This window comes from Cibotium barometz, chromosome 29, assembly GCF_041138505.1.
Source record: "Cibotium barometz isolate CiBa-2024 chromosome 29, ASM4113850v1, whole genome shotgun sequence".
Taxonomy (NCBI): domain Eukaryota; kingdom Viridiplantae; phylum Streptophyta; class Polypodiopsida; order Cyatheales; family Cibotiaceae; genus Cibotium; species Cibotium barometz.
In genome coordinates, this window is record NC_141074.1 from 26,098,018 (window position 1) to 26,116,543 (window position 18,526).

The 18,526-nt window shown below is 44.0% G+C and overlaps 1 protein-coding gene across 2 annotated transcripts in view; it reads right to left on the reverse strand.

The window, feature by feature from the left end:
- Positions 1 to 4,726: 4,726 nt before the first annotated feature.
- LOC147621985 (uncharacterized) overlaps positions 4,727 to 18,526 on the reverse strand; it is a 50,360-nt gene continuing 36,560 nt past the window's right edge. The window contains exons 2-4 of one of the 2 annotated variants that reach the window (XM_086823013.1): positions 6,461 to 6,931; positions 5,562 to 6,132; positions 4,727 to 5,372 (exon numbers count right to left, since the gene is read on the reverse strand). In XM_086823013.1, the coding sequence (XP_086679139.1) occupies positions 5,047 to 5,372; positions 5,562 to 6,132; positions 6,461 to 6,766 (1,203 nt within the window). In that variant the 5' untranslated portion in view covers positions 6,767 to 6,931 and the 3' untranslated portion in view covers positions 4,727 to 5,046. Of the gene's footprint in view, positions 5,373 to 5,561; positions 6,133 to 6,460; positions 6,971 to 18,526 lie in introns of both variants that reach the window. The other variant, XM_086823014.1, reaches the window with a different exon arrangement.

Consider the following 18,526-nt stretch of genomic DNA (forward strand, 5'->3'; position numbering starts at 1 on the left):
TAGCCATCGAGGAGGTGACAGTTCACGAGGTTCCCACAATTATCTCCGAATCCATTGATGAGGAGGAGAAGATAAGTACTTCAATTTGCTAAGATGTTCATGGAGTCTACCATGCCAATAGAGATTCCAAAGGCAAAGGGGCAACTTGCATTCCCCATGATTCCCGGGATAGTGGAGACACCATATGGGAGATCGAGTATACAATTGAATCGATAGCTTGGATCAAAGGTGCATCATGTGCACCCCAGCTCCAATTTTAGCAAGAAGGGACACCTTCATCCGGTGCCACATAGACATTACAGCCACCTTAAGGGCAAAGTTAGCGGTCTTATATGGGCAATTTAGAGCCATTTTGGTGGCCCTATAGGTGCCCGAAGGTGTCCAAGACATGCACCAATGGTTGGGACAGATTATGGGCACAATATGAACACATTTTATGATATTTTTGATGAGCTTGAAAAGTGAAAACTGACCTGATTACGACTTGCTATCACTTTCCTATATAAAGGCAGGTCATGGGTCTTTCATGATCATTCAAAGACAGAGATTATAGAGTCAAGACCAAGGACATGCAATCTAAAAGTTTGGATCAGCCAAGTACATCTCCAAATCAACGTTTTCCATTAACACACAATGGAGGACAGTAAGCATAAGTTCATTCATAGGATTCATAGTCTAGATCTACATTGGATCTATGACAATACTCATTCATTCAGTAATATTTAGTCGGAGTAGGTTAGGTAAAGAGTCTCTCTCTTCTCCTTCTCTCTACTTCTCTATGTCATGAGTACACTTCTTTGCGTTAATCTCTTCATTAAGCACACTTCTCTATGTCATGAGTACACTTCTTTGCGTTAATCTCTTCATTAAGCACACTTCCACATAGTAGTCATGTTACACTTGCTCTAGTCTCTCTACTTCTCTATGTCATGAGTACACTTCTTTGCGTTAATCTCTTCATTAAGCACACTTCCACATAGTAGTCATGTTACACTTGCTCTAGCTAGGGAAACAATCGACCATTAAGTTCTCCTTCTAGATCCTTCCTTCATCGTAGGGAGTCCGTGTGCAACCAACCCGCTTTGACTTTCTAAGTAGTTTTTTCAAGGAGGCACAAGATGGGGAAGTGGTCAAAAAGCACAAACGTTCTCAACACCTTGACCTTGAAATTTAGGGAGTTATAACTAAGGCCTGAGGACATTTAGCACCTCTCTAATCTTGCTTTTTATGAGGTTACCCATCCTCCCATTTCCCCATGTAAACTTTGGGTCAAAAACCATACGAGTGAAGATCCTTGCACTTTCGCCTTTCTTTTCTTGGCCTGTAATGACCGGCCCAAGTTCTTATATCTATCCAATGGTGAGTCCACCATATTATTGAAGTCACCCACCAAGATCAACGGCCCATACGCAATGGTCTAGACTGCAACACACCGACTACCAAGGTGTTTGTAAACCTATTTCATAACGTATACCAACCAGGACCCGAAGCATACACACAAGGGCCAGAACCATTCATTCCAAACCTGTATCTATCTGGACTACCACCCTCTAGCTACCAAGCTCTTTTGAACATGTTTAATAATGTATACCCACTTATCTAACACTCCCACCGAGGTGCCCCCACTCCCTTGGGTGTGTATTGCACTGAACCATGTGTGCTTGTTTGAGATCTTCTCGAGACCCACCCTAGTGCCCCCAGTCCCTTGGGTATGTTTTGCGTTGAGCCATGTGTGCTTGTTTGAGATCTTCTCGAGATTCTTGTGCAATTGGGGTCGATTTCTTGTAGGCAGAAGAAATCCAGTTTGATGCCGCATTGATGCAGCCATTCCTTGATTATGCAAAGACGCTTACTGTCTGTGAGACCCTTTGTGTTGAACTACAGAGGCCTTTTCTGTTGGAAGAAGGTGAAGACATTCCCCCAACGTATGATTGTCTCCTCTTAAATGTTGATGACTCTAGCGCGGCCGCGGGGGGGGGGGGGGGGGGGTTTGTTGGTTGGAAGAGGGGAAGACATTCCCCCAACCTATGATTGTCTCCTCTTAAATGTTGATGACTCTAGCATGTTGGCCAAAGTGTTCCTGATGTCATTCTTCAGGATAGCCAATGAGGGTGATTTTGTTTTTCCTCCAGGAAGAGATTCTTCTTTCGCTTGAGAAGTTCCACCCCTAAGGTTAACTACAGAGGCCTCCTGAAAGTCCATTTCTTCGCACCATTTCCTCCTCTTGCACTACTTGTGCCAATGGAGTCACCGGCCTGTGCTAGATGTGATATATCGGTGGTCAACCAACAAGGGTGTACCTGTTAGAGTTTCTATTTCGGAAGTGCTTGGATTCTTGTTGTTATTTCTGGACTTGCTCCCTACCATCTGAAAACCATGGTTTATCTTCTTGTTTCAGTTGGGGGGTTTCTTTGGCCTTTGCTATTGTGGGTGTGAATTTTGTTGGGCACTGATGCAGGAGGAGGAGGGGAGATCATTACTAATATCTACTTCTCCAGCGCTTGGGGTTTAAATCATTGGGGAGCCTCCGCAGCACCTCCTTGAGATAATAGGGTTTCGCCTCCTTGTCTTCGCCTCTCATCTTCGGGCGCTTCTACAGAGGGGCCTTGCTCTCGGTACCATGGGAGGGGCATGCCGGGCTGCTCACCATAGTTCTTTAGATTGTCAATTTACTTCCACTGTGTAATCGTTTAAAATTGGCATATGTTGCATGCACTAATCGAAGGATGGTCAAGTCATGTGACAATAGGTCTAAATTTTAATGAGTTTTTAAATGGTCATGCATTAAAGGTCCTATATGTGTCCTTGCATAAGCTTGATTGAGCACTCATCTGGTCGCTTCGGATTATGCTAGGTAGCAGGCGATAGCTTTGGGGGAGACTCTAATGGTGTTCAATCGTTCAAAACTCCAATGGTGTTAGAAAATCACATTGAAGATTCACAATGACATGCCTGCTTAAGGGACCTTTTTAAGACATTGTTAATTCAAAGATATGGTTTTCAGATTTAGTCTGCTAAAACGTACGGGAAAACAAAAATGAATAATCAGCATGTTCTCTAATTGCATCGTTTATCTAGTGATTTTGCCTTTAATGTTAGTGTCGTGGTGGAACATGAGAGGGGTCAAGGGAAAAGCCTAGAAAGTCTTTGTAGAAAACCTTGTATTTTACAGTTAATAAAAAGTCCCCCTCGCATATATATTAAAGAGAAAACTTGAGTGAACAATTAGTCCTAGCTAGACAGGCCACACACATAAGTTGTTACATCCTTGGCATGGATAGCTATGGGTTGTGGTTACTCTATGGTTATGTAAGGTGTAGCGTGGGTTGACATTTGGTTAAAGGAGAGTAAATTTAAAAATTCACTTAAGGTTCTTTATTTGCACCTACGACCTATGTAAGTGTACACAGAGAGAAGTGTTGAGCCAACAATGTGGTCTACATCAAGTTCGATGAGGATACAAGGCAAGCCGATGTTGGGGGTGGGGTGGAACGAGTTTGTCGTCCCTGCACAAGGTCGCCTATAGTATCAGAGTGACCGCTTGCTTTCAAAAAGCAAAGCAAACAGCATGATTGCTCTTGCAATGAAAAGAGAATTATGTGCTAGGATTGCCAAGAGAGGAAACAAAAGATAATTGATGCTTTTCTCACTACAATTGGGACAAGAAAAAAAAGTGCTTGCTTTCTTGAACACAATAGAGATTGTTGTTACTTTGAGACTCCACACGATTGATGCATAATCTTCTCTTCTTTGAGAGTGAAACCTTCATATGGTTTTTGGGGAGCAGGCTACTTGTTTGATGGCATGGATCAACTCATCTCATGGTCCACGAGACATCTTGATAGTGGATGAGAGCGGGCCTTGTGGGTAGGTCACGACGACCGACTAGTGATGACCGGCTTGCCCATGAGTCATGCTGGCATTCTCATTTGTTTTCTGAATCGTAGGATCGGTCACTTGCGAAGATATTAACCTTTGTCTAAGAAATCAAAATCCATTCACCTTCAAGTATTTTTGGTCCCCTCTTGGGTTGAAATTCTCAATGTTGTGGGCAGAGTCGACAACAATGTTGAGAGATTGAATCACCTCTCTGAGATGGTGCTTGAGGTTGGAATGGAAAGTGATTTTGTTGAAAGATTAAACTACCTCTCTGAGATGGTACTTACAGTTCAAATCGGAAGCAATTTCACAACTAAATGGTTGTTTTGGCAAGTCTAAGATTCTTTTCACCATTGCCAAAACCACCTTGATGGATGGTTCAAATACACCATGAGTACTCTTCTACTACTACTTTTTGTTGCTGCCTTTTTGTTCCGTCACTGCTGCTGTTAGTTTTTGTCATCCTCCTTGTAGAAGTCGTTAAATCTGCGAAGTTACCTATTCAGATGCATTTGCATAAGATTATTTAATATGTAGGCTTCTATTCACAAAGTAGGCATGCCCAAATTAAATAATCAAATTGTCATCAAAGCAAACTTTAGTGAATATTTGGTCATGCCTATTTTGGACCACCCCAACAATGACAAGGCCAAGAAACCTCACACTAATATTGGTTCAGCCACCATGATGAATTTGAGAAGACATTCTCTCTCTATCAGTGTGAAGCCAACTAGATAGAATATAAGAAAGGACATCTAGTGCAGATGTGCAGCTGTCTTATGGGCAGGGTGGTGGTATAATGGCACACCTGTATGAAAGAACCAAACAAACTGATGGAACAAGATTACCAGCTAGCAATTAACTTTATATTCTACCAGGTTTAAAAAACCTCATCTATTTAAACAACCCACTAGCACAACATGACGCCCTATAATTAGTCCTCTAAAAAACAAGTAAAATGCGGCCTTGCATGGGGGGCACACACATTATCCACCTAACCCAAGATGACTGAAAGAGTGCCGTTAAAAATATGGAATCGTGACCATTTACAAGATACTATAGACAAAATGGCAGCATATGTCCCATAGGCCATTTACTTGGAGGTGATGAGGATAAATAGAGATACAGCATTTTTTACCTCCAGATATCAATATGAACATAGAAGGCTCAGTAAGGAGAGATGGTTGTGTACTTCCTTATAGAATGACACCAGCTCTCGAAACACTGCTGCAAATTGGGCCATTCAGAAGACGAGGAGACATACTCTCTCAGCCAGCAAGCAAGGACTGTTTCCTGATCAGAAACTGAAAGAGAAAGGATGTTCTGTTCAAGGGCCCTTAGTATCTCAACCTTCTCAGAAGGTGTAAAAGTCGGACAATCGAACCCACTCTTAGCATGGCAGAACAAAGGGAGCCACAACAGTAGCAGATTAAATTTCAAACTGCTACTCAAACTGTCTGATTCGCATAATGCCAATTCTTTAAGCAAAAGCACTGTAACACAAAAAAACATCATCCATATCAACACTGATATTTTGCCAGCCCATTCACCTGTTGACAGAAGTACTTATTTCTTTTATGAAATAAAGGGAATAACACAAAAATAAAGGTCAAGCTTCCCTTTTTACCATAAATAAAAAAGTCAAAGCAGCAAGTAGCAGAATCCAGTAAATAAATGCATACCACAAACTCGCAAAAGAGAGGCCTGAACGCGTGGATGAGCAGACAGGGACAGCTTTGCAAGACAGGACTGGGTACTCCATTTTCTAGCAGCTTCATCAATGAATGAGCACTCCTTCAGCTTTTCAGTGATCCAAAGGAGTTCTTGTGCAAGCTTTTCTGCCACTGCACTCATGCTAGCTCTTCCACCACTTGAAACCAATGTTAAGGGTGACAGCTCTGATGAGAACCTTGTAGAGTCAGTCGCTGGGAACAAAAAATTACTTATGCACATGCGCACATGTTCTAAAGAGAGGGTGTGAGGAGAGGTAGCGAGGCCTCTGAAGAAAACCGAATGAAGTAGAGTCCATGACCAGCTACCTCCCTTCACTTCTTGCTGCTGCTGCAGTTCTTCAAGTGCAAGGTTTAGCAGGTCAAGAGTCCTCGAAAAAGCAGCTTGAAGTGCTACTTTATTTGTGTCCCATAATGTGGCATCACCTTGAGCCATGTTCTGTACAATAATTTTGTCAACCAATGTCCGTGCAAATTCATACTTCTCAGATAAGACTGGGGTGTCATTGACCAATGCAAACACCTGAATGCAGAGATACCAAAACAAATCATCCTTTTGATCAGCCATGTACAACAGCTGCATCAGCACAAAACTTACGGATGATTTAAGTTGCAAAACAAATGGCACATTGGTCAGCAAAACCATCACCTGTCCTAACAATAAGCATTGTCACCTGTCCTAGCAATAAGCATTGTAGAGGTTTTACTTACCACAGCAGCATTTCAATAAATGACATAAAGCTTATAACATTTACATACTCCAGTCTTTCCCTGTTAGGATACTTTATCGAGGCAGCATTCACACTCAAAAGACAGCAGTTTTTCAAGCTATAGAAGTAGAAAACAATCACCTGACAAAGTGCTCTACCCATGGCACTATCTGAGGCCCGAGATACATTGCTGGTGGCACTTTCCTCCATTATCTTAACTGAAGGAACCTGACTTGGAAGATGCTCACGCAGCAAGTGGGTTATCCAAACAACAAAATCAAAGGCAAGCACAACCGTTCTTCTCATGAGATCCAAAGCTGCCCCTTTTTCCCATCCCACCTTATTCGAACTTGTTATGAACATCAAGAAATTCAGGACACAAGCCAGCGGAAGCAAGATGGGGCTTCCAATGAGAGACTTGTACAGAGGATTCAACTGATTTGCCATTTTTAGAATGTCAACAGCAGACAACCTTTCTACCTCACAATATTTCTGGTGTCAAATTTGACCCTTGGCCAATGCAAATTTTATCTCCTCTTTGCTTCACCAATCTTCCAAAGGTATAGTCTCCTTTATGGCATGCATTGTAGCTTTTCCCGAATCAGGAACAACCTGGCAGTTGCGTGAAATAGAATACCTCTTGGTCATTAACTGCAGACGGAAAATTTAGCACTACAACACTCTTAAACCCAATAACCTAAAAACAGAAGAAAAAAAGCACACATACTACTTAAAGAACAAGAAGAAAAAGAGCTATAAAAATTAATCACCAGTCACCGAAGCCAAATTGAGGGGAAGACTGCGAGCTTGAATTAAAGTATGGGAACCATAAAATTTACGGCAGCTGTGAACATGTTGACCACCACCAAAGAAAAAGAATAGCAAAGCCATGATGTGCTCACCCACACGAAGACACCATAGCCACCGCTACAACTATGCACAATGGGAGAAGCCTCATGTGAGCTTGTTGAGACTTGCCTGGTGCACTCTGTGTATAGGGCCAGTCTCTGCAAGAGAGCAAGGCAAGAAAGACCCTCTCACTGGACCTCTACGTGCTGCCAGCCAACTAAAAAGAATCATATCTTCTCCGTCCCTCTTTAAGTGTGGTAGCAGAGCGAGAGTGGCGTCCAAAGTCTGGGGGACCTGCGCCTCACCGACATTGTCACTCACTTTTCCATCTCTCCTTGCTTGCTGCAACTATGTTTGTGTTGTTACATTGATCTCCACTCCAACATAATTAGCCGTTAACTCATAAATAGCTATAACTTATGGGATAACACTAATAAACCTTAACCCAAGTAATTGCACTAATCCTCAAGGTTCCCTAACCCCCAGATTAGGCCCCACTAACCATGTGGTTAGTGTCAGGTACGTAACATCTATCCTCACAGGTTTAATCAGCTTTGCCTTCGCTATGGTCTTATGGAAATGTCCAGAGATGAGTTTCTTATGCATTGTAAGGTACATGTATAGTAGCTACATGGCCATGAAGAGAAGTGTTTCCGCATATATTTTCTGCAGATTTTGCACTGAAAATGCAGCTCTGAATGCACTTAACAACCATCAAGGCCTTGGAAATCTGTTCAAGATACTTGGAAATATCTTTTGGTTGTAAGATGGTGACCATGTTTGCAGGTTATAATCAGCTCACTCATTGGGAGATAAGGGATGCTTAGCAGCATGTTATTACCATAGATGGTATTGCCACTTGAAAATGCATGCCGCAAATTTGGGAATGTTGAGATATCTTGTGGTTGCTAAAATGTGGCTATATTTGTAGCCCATAGCCAGCTCATGTCTATGAAAGACAAAGGGATATTAAGATGCAGGATAAAACCAACCTATGATGTATTTCAAAAGGCTATGCAACCCAAGTAGGGATCAAATGCAGTTACATATATGCAACCTTCTAAAGCAAGAGGGTTCGTGTATGCATTCAGTGGGACATGCAAGATGCTAGTGTGACTAGTTGCTATGTTCTACAACTCAATTGCTAGAATGTGGCCATACGCGTCTCATGTCTATGATAGACCAAGGATATTAAAATGTATGATATGAAATGAGAGCCATCTAGCCCCTAGGGATCACCATGTGCTGAGGGAGGTTCTTCAAAGAGGCAATGAGCACTCAAAGAGTATTGAGGCCTGCCGCCCAAGCAACAGTTGCCACTGCCGTCTAGCGAAATATCCAATCACAAGCGCAAGCTCATAGTACTCTTTAGGCCTACCAGGATATCAGAAATATCACATGCTAGCCAACAAGAGGTGTGTGTGTGTGTGTGTGTGTGTGGGGGGGGGGGGGGGGGGGGGGGGGGGGGGTTGGGTGACTGTGTTGTTGTGCAGAGAGAGGAAGGGGGAAGGTTGCTGGGTTATGAGGCTCTCCAGGTCCATCTGGGATTCTTTTATTTGATTTGGTTTGAGCTGTTGTATATATTTAAGACGATAATGAAATCTTGCAAGGCAGCGCCTTTACAACCCTTGTTGATGTTAGATACCAAGGAATTGCTCTGCCTGTTATGCTTGCAAGACCCTTTTTTTTTTTTTCAAGAAAGAGACTTCTATTAAGTATGAAAAAAAGCAAACAACAATCAAGGCTATAAGACGGAATAGAATAGAATCACCCCAATATGCAAGGTGATTTCAACTACTGAGGAGCATCATGATGCCATGAGAGACCTATGGGACTAGAGGAAAAGAAAATGCCATGGCCCCACTCCCGCATAAATACAAAGCGCTTTGCCTACGCGGAACGAGAGAATCCTTGAATACGAGCCCAAGTAGCCATGAGAGTATGGATGATATCACCCCCTATACAATCACGGCTATAAGCCGGAATAGAATAGAATCACCCCAATATGCAAGGTGATTTCAACCACTGAGGAGCATCATGATGCCATGAGAGACCTGTGGGACTAGAGGAAAAGAAAATGCCATGGCCCCACTCCCGCATAAATACAATGCGCTTTGCCTACGCAGAACGAGAGAATCCCTGAATACGAGCCCAAGTAGCCATGAGAGTATGGATGATATCACTCCCTATAGTACTAATGCACTGAGACCCAAAAATCTAGACACCCTCAATAGCCTCCGTGCATCTAGCTCTCCAAATCTGTCATACTGTAATACTGGCAACAATCTCCCAACTGGTGTCAATCCTCTATCAGGGGGGTGTATAATCAGAGTGAGGGACATCCTGCAATAAACTATGCTGGGCAACAACTCTACGAATGAAAATAGTAGAGTCTGTACCATTGCCCTCATAGAAAAGCTGCGGACCAAACTAGAAAAGCCAAGCAATTGCCCCCCAAGTCACATACATGGCACAGCCACTCAATTTGCCCACAAGTTGTGCTATAGAACCCCAAATATGATGTGCAATGCTGCATCCCCATAAACAATGTTGTACAGTCTCATAATGTGCTACACATCTTGGATAGGTAGGTGCTACACCAAAAATTGATCTCCACTGATTTGTGAGGAGACAACCATGTAAAATAACCAAAAGAAATGAGAGATCTTGCTCCTTCTGTATGAATGCCAAAGCCTATGCCAATATCTGCGTTGTATCACTGGAGAGATATCATAACTCTCCCAATGAGGCTTGAGAGAAGGGATCCTATGCATCTATCCAATGTGAAGAAGCCTGGCATTCCGGACCATGACACTGAAAAAGGGAAGGCATCAATCCACTCCCACTCTCCTGGATCCCACTGAAGATATCTAATAGGACTGCCACCATATAGCCACAAACACCAGGAGCCATGAGTCACTATCTACTAAGGGATCAATGAACCAATGCTTCCCCGAACGACCAACAATCCTCACTAGACTAAGCCTAGTATCTGGGATGATCGCCTCAATGCCTGCAAGACCTTGGTCTTGCCTTTCAAGGTCTTGCCTTTGTGTACAAAAGTAAATTGGTTAGGCCAACCATACAACTCGACAAGAGAAGCCTTACCAGAGAATCTTTCAAAGGCAATCTTCATAAGCCAATCACACATGAGAACCTGATTGGGTAATATAGGTAAATGTTGCAACTTTCTGGGCGAGATCAAGAAGATTTACTGAGCGGGGACGCCTGCCAGTGAGTCGTGAAGTTTGCTTTGTCTTCTGACGAGTTTTGGTGCATGTGAACAGGTGGTAAGTATATTGCACATGTTAGTTTAATAGTTTATCTTCTAACCTTTTGTTTTATAAGGTTATTTGTTCACACACTTAAAAGTGGGCACCCACTTAGGGGCCAAGGTGGGGAGCCACACTAGACTTATGTGTGTGTGGGGGTGGGTGCATGGTCACCTACCCACACCCCCATGGAACTGGCTGCCCACATGCAAACGTGGGGAGCCAGCCAAATCAAATGGTTCTACTCTACTCCAATACCTTAAAAAAAGATGGCAACCACCCTTCTGAAGGAGAGAAAAAAAAAACACATGATCGTGCGCCTCTATCTACAGCCTGCGCCACCTTCACCTCTACTCCCTGACGGCTGCACACAGCAGGCGGTGGTGATTTCCTTTACAGGCTGCAGCCCGGTGGTTTTCAGCATCACGGCAGACATTTTGGATGCGTGAGGCTGCTCCTCCATGCCTCTTCCTCTTCTGGCTGCAACCAGGCGACTACGGCAACACAGAGGCGGCTGCTCCTTCAGCCCTGCAAGTGGCTGTTTTACCTTTGTCCAGCAGGCTGCGCCTATTTGCTACAGGCGCTTACACCACCTGCTCTCCTGCAGGCGGTTGTACTGGTTTTGGTGGCTGCACCAGTTCTCTTACAAGGCGGCTGTTCACTCTGCACTACAGGCGGCACAACCCGGCGCCCCCAATCCTTTAGGCGGCTGTTGTGCTCCTGCAGCCAGGAGGCTATACCTTACTCCAGGCAGCTACTCCTCTCGACATGCTGCTGTGTCTCAGTGTCTCTTTCAAGTAACTGCACACAGACACCATGAGGATTGATCTTCAATCTACAAGTAAGTGAATTTTCAGATTTAAGTAAAGTACTTTGTGATAAATCTGGTAAGGGACTCTCTCCACGGCAACACCGGTTCGGTGCCGAGTAGTCCAAGCTCTTGGAGAACCACGGTCCAAAGGGATATCGGGAGAGCCAGGCGTTAGTACGAGAGCGCCTGTTTGTGCGTGGTCTTGGAACACCAGTGGAGCGCTCTCCGCGGAGTCCAGTGAAAGCACAGGACCGTAGAGACTGGACCATGCTAGTGGTCGTTCTACTTCGAATATCTACTTCGAGCCTTTTGCTTGGTACTGTATTCATTTGTACATGGACATCATCTGGTTCTTGGAACCCATGGAGCATTGTATTTGTTAAATATTCCCAATAAATATATCATATATTGAGATTTGTGTTCTCCTGCACATAGGGAATTGCATGTACATTAGCCTTGGTCTGCTTGTCCTCGTGCTTTGGTTTGCGGTCAGGGCATTGTCGAAACATGTGCTCTTTGCTACCACAAGAAAAACATTTTCCCTCCTTGGCATATTGCTCTCTTTGCTCTGGGGTCAAGCCGAATTTGTTCTTCTTTGGGCCCTGATCTTTAGATGAGGTATTTTCAGCTCTATCTCCCTTGTGGGTCTCCCGGAAGTTCTTTTTAGGTGGCTGTCCACCTTTTTGCAGATTTGGGACAGCCTTGTCTTTCCCCTTTGAACCGCCCTGATTCTGCTTAATTTTGAGCACCAATTGCTCTGTAGCAAGAGCAGAGGCTGAGAGCTGTTGCAAAGTATGTTTCGAGTGTAATTCAATGCCCGAACGATAAGTTGGTTGCAGTCCGGAGCGAAACTTCCTCTTTCTTTCATCCTCAGTGATTTGCATAAAAGGAGTTACTTCCAGCAACACTTTCCAAAACTTGTTGACATTGTGTTGCACGCTTTCATTATATCTTTGCTCAAGTTTGTCCCACTTTTGGGTGAGAGTTTGCTCCGCATTTGGTGGCAAAAACCGAGCATAGAATCTATCCTTAAATTCCTTCCAGGTGCAAATGGGATCCTTGGTAACTTTTTCAGCGATCCACCAATGAGCAGCAGTCCCTTTCAAAAACATGCTAGCATGGCGTACTTTAGACTTCTCAGTGAAGTCCTCATCGCTAAAGGCAATGTCAAACTGTGCCATAAATGCTAACACTTTGGAAGCATCATGCTCTCCATGAAAGACATCAAACTTAACAGACTTGTCACTTGCTTTAAATTCCTTGAGCTTTCTAGGATGAGGCTCATGGTCTTCTCTTTTTCTTTTCCTCTTATTCAACGGGGTAGCCCTATTTGCATGGGCTCCATGGGCCGTCATAGAAGTTTCATGAGGCACGGTTGCATGTGCTCGACGAACTTGAAACTCAGATGCATGTGACTTTCCTGTATAAGGCATTGTCTCTCCATGAGACAACTCAGAAGGCAAAATTTTTCTAGTGGGAGACCTGTCACCCTTACCATGGGATACATGTCTTGAATGCATGTGACCTTCATGCCCTCCATGAGCACTAGCATACATATATCTGTCATCAAGCTTTGTGCCTTGTGGGGAAGACGCATGACGAGAGGTGACTGTCACCTCTTCCTTTTGCATAAAAGACTTCAGCCTTTGAGATGCGGGATCTCCATGCTTCAAGCGGGGTGGATTTTTGAATTTCAGCTCTCCGTTGTCCCTCTCTTTGATATCACCTTGCCAACTCCCTTGGCTTCTTGCCCACTTCCCGTGCCATGGACTCAAAAGTTACATCCACGATTGCATCAGCTTTCCTAGCTTCAATGGCACTTTGCACATGGGGATCTTCATGCAAAAATTTTAACTCTTGCTCTTGTGCCTGCAAAAGTTTTCTCATATGTTCCATTTCAGCCCTCATTGCATCAGGCTCTTGTTCAAGCATGACTGTCTTTCCTCGAGACAGTTGACCCTTTGATTCACTATCATTAACCCTTTCAAGGGGCTTGTGTCTTCCTCGCAGAGCATCAGAACCACGAGAGGCACTAGATGGACCCCTCGAATTAGGCACTTCCAAAGGGTTGCCTTGGCTGTCCATTGTATTAAGTGTGCTAGAAGCGGGGTGTCCAGTACATAGGTTTGTTTCCCCACTAGGAAGAGGAAAACAACCGTGCTCTGATACCAATGAAACCAATCCCGTCAAGTGGGAATAGACTCCGTTGGACACCCACACGCGTAATAGCACAACTTAATATCACAATTTGAAATGGACAACTTAATAACAACTTGAAATTGAAAAGAAATGAAATGAGATAGATGGACACCAGCATTGGGGCCAGAACGGGCCGACCCCCCCCCATGATGCAAAAGAGCGGATGGTATAGAAGGCTTGGGGACAAATCAAGGATCAGCCCGCCTTATTCATGTTTGATGACTGTGCAACCGATAACTTCATCTCTATGCAAACGGTAGCTGCTTTGGATATTGAGGTTGAGAACATGGGACCTCAGATTGAAGCCGAAGCTGCATTTATTGGTAAAGAGGTGCAGGTTACCCCAATGATCTACCTTGATAATGAACATTTCTTAGTTGCACCACTAAATGGATGTGATGTATTGTTGGGCAAGCCATGGCCTCATAGGCTTGAGCCCCGCAAAGAGTACAAGACCAATATGATTTCTTTTATGCATAAAGGCCGCATGCATTTCATTGATGTTGGCAAAGAAGGGGATTCCATCCCACTTGTATCACACATCCAAATTAATAAAGCAATGAAAAAGAGTCTTTCTGTGTACTTGGTTTTTGTTTGTGATAGCATTGTGCCAAATCATCAAAATGTGGATGCTATGACTAATGATAGGCTGAATTTTCTTCATGCATTCAATGACTGTTTTGCTGATACTTTGCCAGGAGAATTACCTCCCCAAAGGCCCGAAGTTCATCGCATAGATCTTGTGCCAAGTAGTTCTCCACCCAACAAACCCACATACCGAGTGAGTGCTGCACAACAAGAGATCATGAAGCAGGTAAACGAGCTTTTAGAGAAAGGTTTGGTTCAGCCCAGTTCCTCACCTTACTGCTCCCCTATGCTTCTTGTTCAAAAGAAGGACGGCTCATTCCGCATGTGTGTGGACTATAGAGCTTTAAACAAGCTTACCATCAAGAACAGATTCCCAATTCCGCGTATTGATGACATTTTGGATAAGCTTGATGGTTCGGCTTGTTTTAGCAGACTTGATTTGAAGAGTGGGTATCACCAGATACGAATGGTGCCACAAGATGTCCATAAAACTGCATTCAGGACAGCCTTTGGATTATATGAATTTTTGGTAATGCCTTTTGGTCTCACCAATGCTCCTGCCACGTTTAATCGTATGATGGATAGGATATTCCGACCCCATCGCAAATTTACACGAGTATTCTTTGATGACATCTAGGTTTTCTCCAAGAATGAGCAGGAACACAGAACTCATTTGGTCACAGTGTTCGAAGAGTTGCGGAAGCATAAACTTTTCATTAATGCCAAGAAAAGTGAGTTTTTCCTTTCAGAGATTCATTATTTGGGACACATTGTATCCAAGGATGGAGTTACAATGGATCCTGCAAAGATAGAGACCATTCGGAATTGGCCAGGATTGCAAAACGTACATCAAGTACGTAGTTTTCTAGGATTATGTTCGTATTATAGGCGTTTCATAAGGCATTTTGCTATGATAGCCACCCCTCTACATGATCTCACAAAGAAGAAAATCACTTTCAAATGGACTTCAAAAGAACACGATGCTTTCTTGCAGCTCAAGCATGCTATCATATGTGGTCCAGTTTTAATTGTTCCTGACTTGCACAAGTCATTCGTAGTTGAATGTGATGCTTGTGGTGATTGTATAGGAGCTGTCCTAAATCAAGAAGGGCATGCAGTTACATACGAGAGCCGTCGTTTGCATGATGCTGAGCTTCATATGGATATCTATGAGAAAGAGCTCTTGGCTGTAATTCATGCCTTAAAGATATGAAACATTATCTTCTTGGGGCTGAATTTGTAGTCAAGACAGATCATCAAAGCTTGAGATATTTTCTATCTCAAACAAAGCTTTCAGAGAAGCAGATGAGAATGGCAAACTTTCTTTCCATGTTTCATTTTCAGATTGTGCATACTCCAGGAAAGAAAAATGTGGTGGCCGATGCATTATCCAGGAGGCCTTATGTAGCTGCAGTCTCAGTGGCCTCTCATGGAGACTTATCTGCTATGCGAGATTTGTACCATTTGGATGCTGATTTTTGCCATATATGGACTGATTTGATGGCTGGTCATTCACATGCATTTTATGTTCTCAACGAGGGTTATCTTATGAAGGATAATTGCCTATGTGTGGTGAAGGATTTGCGTCCAAAGGTTATGGAGAAACGTCACGCTCCACCTTATGCTGGTCATAAAGGTATTATGCCCACTACACGCATGATTCAGAGATATTTCTTTTGGCCAACCATGCGTAAAGATATTGAGGCTTATGTACGTGCATGTATTACTTGCCAAAAGGTGAAATTTGATAGGCAAAAACCTCCAGGTTTGCTTCAGCCATTGCCTATTCCCTTGGGAAAGTATTACTATGGATTTGCCTAGATCCCAGCATGGGAATGATGCTATTTGGACCATTGTGGACAGGTTTAGCAAGCAAGCTCATTTCTTGCCCGTCAAGAAAACCATTAAAGTTGATCATATGGTAAAGCTTTTTCTTGCTAATATTATCAAGCATCATGGTATGCCTAAATCCATTGTTGGGGATAGAGATCCCAGGACTACAAGCCTCTTTTGGAGGGCTTTATTTGATAACATGGGTACTAAACTTGAGTTTTCATCAGCTTATCATCCCCAAACGGATGGCCAAAGTGAAGCTGCAAATTCAGCCGTGTTGGATTTATTGAAGTGTTATGTGGCAGATCAAAAGACTGCATGGGAGAAGTATCTTCCATTTGTTGAGTTTGCCTACAATAATACGATCCATTCCTCCACGGGAAAGGCTTCGTTTGAGATTATTTATGGCAGAGCGGTATTACCACCCATCCTTCGTACAAAGGATGAGATTTTTGCAAGCTGATGAATATGTTCGTGACTCACGGTCACAAGATAAGCATAAAATGGCTGCTGACAAGCATAGAAGGGACATGCAAGTCAAAGAAGGTGATTGGGTTTTGCTGAAATTTGAGAAGGCCAGGCTTCGGAAGAGGCTAGGACGAGAAGGATCATATCCTAAGCTTTCTCCTCGTTATTATGGACCCTTCAAGGTGATTCAGAAGATCAATGAAGTGTCCTACAGGCTTGCTTTGCCTAGTCACTGGAAGATTCACAATGCATTTCATGTGAGTCTATTTCGGAAATATGTGGGGCCAGATCCTAACGAACCTGTCACAGAAGATCCTCCAAAGATTGATGAGCTTGAGGAGATCCTCTAGCTAGAACAGATTGTTTTTCACAAGGAGCGAAAGCTACCTGCAGGAAAGCTTTCCAGGAGATACCTTGTGAAGTTTAAGAATTATTTACCTATTGATGCAAAATGGGTAAATGAGGACTATTTTGTTGATTACCCACATGTGTTGCAGGCATATCTTGAGGCTTTTCAGTTGAGGACAACTCTTTAGAAGCCCGGGGGGATGTCACCAATTGGCCGACCATTTGGTCCATCTCCAGATTTTGTGTCTCGTCCACTTGAGGCCAGGCCGGTGTCTCATGTGAAGAGGCCACTATTTTGCTGACATGGACGGGAGCCAAACTGGTGCCACCCGTGTGTTAGCAGGATGGTGTCGTATGGACAGGAGCCAGTCTGGTGCCACCCGTGTATGACCTGGACTGTGTTCTATCCATGGGATTGTCACACCATGGAAGAGCCAGTATTCGTGCCGTGTCTTGCCTATGGGACTGAGGGAGGCTCGTGCCTGGAACTGTGTCTTACCTATGGGACTGTCACTCCATAGGAAGACCAGGATTTATGTTTTACGTCGTGCCATTTTTGTGCCAACAGATATTTTGTACTTGTTCCATGAACGGGAGATATGTCCATGATACTATTTGCACATGCACTCATGTTCTACATGTTTGAAACTATTTTCGTATGACTTGTATTTTTGTGTTTGCCTGTTTGACGTGTCACTTACTGAGCGGGGCCTGCCAGTGAGTCGTGAAGTTTGCTCTGTCTTCTGACGAGTTTTGGTGCATGTGAACAGGTGGTAAGTATATTGCACATGTTAGTTTAATAGTTTATTTTCTAACCTTTTGTTTTATAAGGTTATTTGTTCACACTCACTTAAAAGTGGGCACCCACTTAGGAGCCAAGGTGGGGAGCCACACTAGACTTGTGTGTGTGTGGGGGTGGGTGCATGGTCACCTACCCACACCCCCATGGAACTGGCCGCCCACATGCAAACGTGGGGAGCCAGCCAAATCAAATGGTTCTACTCTACTCCAATACCTTAAAAAAAGATGGCGACCACCCTTCTGAAGGAGAGAAAAAAAAAACACATGATCGTGCGCCTCTGTATACAGCCTGCGCCACCTTCACCTCTACTCCCTGACGGCTGCACACAGCAGGCAGTGGTGATTTCCTTTACAGGCTGCACCCCGATGGTTTTTAGCATCACGGCATACATTTTGGATGCATGAGGCTGCTCCTCCACGCCTCTTCCTCTTCTGGCTGCAACCAAGCGACTACAACGACACAGAGGCGGCTGCTCCTTCAGCCCTGCAAGCGGTTGTTTTACCTTTGTCTAGCAGGCTGCGCCTGTTTGCTACAGGCGCTTACACCACCTGCTCTCCTGCAGGCGGTTGTATTGGTTTTGGCGGCTGCACCAGTTCTCTTACAAGGCGGCTGTTCACTCTGCACTACAAGCGGCACAACCCGGCGCCCCCAATCCTTTCGGCGGCTGTTTCCTCGTTTATCTCTCAGGCGGCTGCACTACAAACTGTGCTTTGCAGCCACGCCGTTGTCCACCATCAGCAGGTTGCACTCGAGCAGGCGGCTGTCCACAGTGTACTTCTACTCTACAGGCGATGGCTGTACCCTGTATACAAACAGCTCCTGCTTCTTCTCCCTCAGGCAACTGAACCTTCCATGCGTAGCTGCTATTTCTTCCTGTTGGTAGTTGTGCTCCTGCAGCCAGGAGGCTATACCTTACTCCAGGCAGCTACTCCTCTCGACATGCTGCTGTGTCTCAATGTCTCTTTCAAGTAACTGCACACAGACACCATGAGTATTGATCTTCAATCTACAAGTAAGTGAATTTTCAGATTTAAGTA